Source organism: Entelurus aequoreus, linkage group LG17 (assembly GCF_033978785.1).
Source record: "Entelurus aequoreus isolate RoL-2023_Sb linkage group LG17, RoL_Eaeq_v1.1, whole genome shotgun sequence".
In the NCBI taxonomy this organism is placed as follows: domain Eukaryota; kingdom Metazoa; phylum Chordata; class Actinopteri; order Syngnathiformes; family Syngnathidae; genus Entelurus; species Entelurus aequoreus.
The window spans coordinates 1,210,179-1,212,678 of NC_084747.1; the positions used below are offsets into that span (position 1 = coordinate 1,210,179).

The following is a 2,500-nucleotide window of genomic DNA, read 5'->3' on the forward strand; positions in this document are numbered from 1 at the left end:
CAAACAGAAGAAGGATGGTTGTAGACGATAAACAGAAGAAGGATGGTTGTAGACGATAACAAACAGAAGAAGGATGGTTGTAGACGATAACAAACAGAAGAAGGATGGTTGTAGATGATAACAAACAGAAGAAGGATGGTTGTAGATGATAACAAACAGAAGAAGGATGGTTGTAGACGATAACAAACAGAAGAAGGATGGTTGTAGATGATAACAAACAGAAGAAGGATGGTTGTAGACGATAACAAACAGAAGAAGGATGGTTGTAGATGATAACAAACAGAAGAAGGATGGTTGTAGACGATAACAAACAGAAGAGGGATGGTTGTAGACGATAAACAGAAGAAGGATGGTTGTAGATGATAACAAACAGAAGAAGGATGGTTGTAGACGATAACAAACAGAAGAAGGATGGTTGTAGATGATAACAAACAGAAGAAGGATGGTTGTAGACGATAACAAACAGAAGAAGGATGGTTGTAGACGATAACAAAGAAGAAGGATGGTTGTAGATGATAACAAACAGAAGAAGGATGGTTGTAGACGATAACAAACAGAAGAAGGATGGTTGTAGATGATAACAAACAGAAGAAGGATGGTTGTAGACGATAACAAACAGAAGAAGGATGGTTGTAGACGATAACAAACAGAAGAAGGATGGTTGTAGACGATAACAAACAGAAGAAGGATGGTTGTAGTTGATAACAAACAGAAGAAGGATGGTTGTAGATGATAACAAACAGAAGAAGGATGGTTGTAGATGATAACAAACAGAAGAAGGATGGTTGTAGATGATAACAAACAGAAGAAGGATGGTTGTAGATGATAACAAACAGAAGAAGGATGGTTGTAGACGATAACAAACAGAAGAAGGATGGTTGTAGACGATAACAAACAGAAGAAGGATGGTTGTAGACGATAACAAACAGAAGAAGGATGGTTGTAGATGATAACAAACAGAAGAAGGATGGTTGTAGATGATAACAAACAGAAGAAGGATGGTTGTAGACGATAACAAACAGAAGAAGGATGGTTGTAGACGATAACAAACAGAAGAAGGATGGTTGTAGACGATAACAAACAGAAGAAGGATGGTTGTAGACGATAACAAACAGAAGAAGGATGGTTGTAGACGATAACAAAGTAGTTTGCTACATGAGTGCTGGTATGTGACAACAACTCTCACCTGGTTTGGTGTTTTCAATGAAGCCGTACTTGGGTGGGCGGAGCAACCACACCTGCAGGTTCTTCCTGGGCGTGTCCTGCTCCGATACGCTGATGTGATTGGTGGATAGCTGCACGCGACCTCCTTCTTGCACCTGCCCACCAAAGAACTACACCACATTAGCCATCAAGAGCTAAATACCTCCAATTACAACTAACTAGCAGCACTCGTGCAGCCTGGTGACGCTACCACTAATATGTTGGCAAGTCACGGTTGTCTCCGAGAATTTGGTGATTTTGTGCTTATTGACAATCGAAGATCACGACAGGTTGGATTTCATCTGTCCCAAATGTGAACCACAGCTCTCTAGCAATGGTAGCACTCGTACGAACTTGTGGCGCTACCGCTAATATTTTGGCAAATCACGGTTGTCTCCAAAAAGGTGGTGGTTTTAAGTTATTGGTGGTTTTGTGGTTATTGATAACGAAGATCACGACAGGTTGGATTTCATCTGTCCCAAAAGTGAACCATAGCTCTGTCGCAATGGCAGCACTCGTGCAGCCTCGTGACGTTAGCGCTAATGTTTTGGCAAGTAATGGTTGTCTACAACAAGTTGGTGGTTTTGTGCTTATTGATAATGAAGATCACGACAGGTTGGATTTCATCTGTCCCAAAAGTGAACCACAGCTCTCTAGCATTGGCAGCACTCGTGCAGCCTTGTGACGCTACTGCTAATATGTTGGCAAGTCACGGTTGTCTCCAAAAAGTTGGTGGTTTTGTGGTTATTGACAATAGAAGATCACGACAGGTTGGATTTCATCTGTCCCAAAAGTGAACCACAGCTCTCTAGCATTGGCAGCACTCGTGCAGCCTTGTGACGCTACTGCTAATATGTTGGCAAGTCACGGTTGTCTCCAAAAAGTTGGTGGTTTTGTGCTTATTGACAATAGAAGATCACGACAGGTTGGATTTCATCTGTCCCAAAAGTGAACCACAGCTCTGTAGCAATGGCAGCACTCGTGCACACTCCATGCTTGACTGTAGACGAGACAGATTGTGTTGGCAGATGTTTGTGCGTGGATAGTACATTCATGCAGCTGCACACTGACTACTCATAGAGGTTAAACAAAGGAGGACCTTTATGGCTCCGCCCACGCTGACCACGGGCACTCGTGCGTGCACAGGTGTGTGCACAGGTGTGATGGTGATGGTGAGCATCTGGTTGTCAAGGCGATGGTTGTCAGAGTCGTACACCACAAAGTGGAAGACGTCCGTGACCGGCTGGTCGCCCGTCTCTAACGTGGTGACGTAACTGTGGAGAGGACAAGATGCTGA

The 2,500-nt window shown here is 43.3% G+C and overlaps 1 protein-coding gene across 1 annotated transcript in view; it reads right to left on the reverse strand.

Moving 5' to 3' along the window:
- Nucleotides 1-2,500, reverse strand: part of fras1 (Fraser extracellular matrix complex subunit 1) — a 121,459-nt gene that overhangs the window by 60,035 nt on the left and 58,924 nt on the right. Inside the window, exons 20-21 of the mRNA XM_062024313.1 lie at nucleotides 2,303-2,477; nucleotides 1,187-1,319 (exon numbers count right to left, since the gene is read on the reverse strand). Of these exons, the coding sequence (XP_061880297.1) occupies nucleotides 1,187-1,319; nucleotides 2,303-2,477 (308 nt within the window). The remainder of the gene's footprint in view (nucleotides 1-1,186; nucleotides 1,320-2,302; nucleotides 2,478-2,500) is intronic.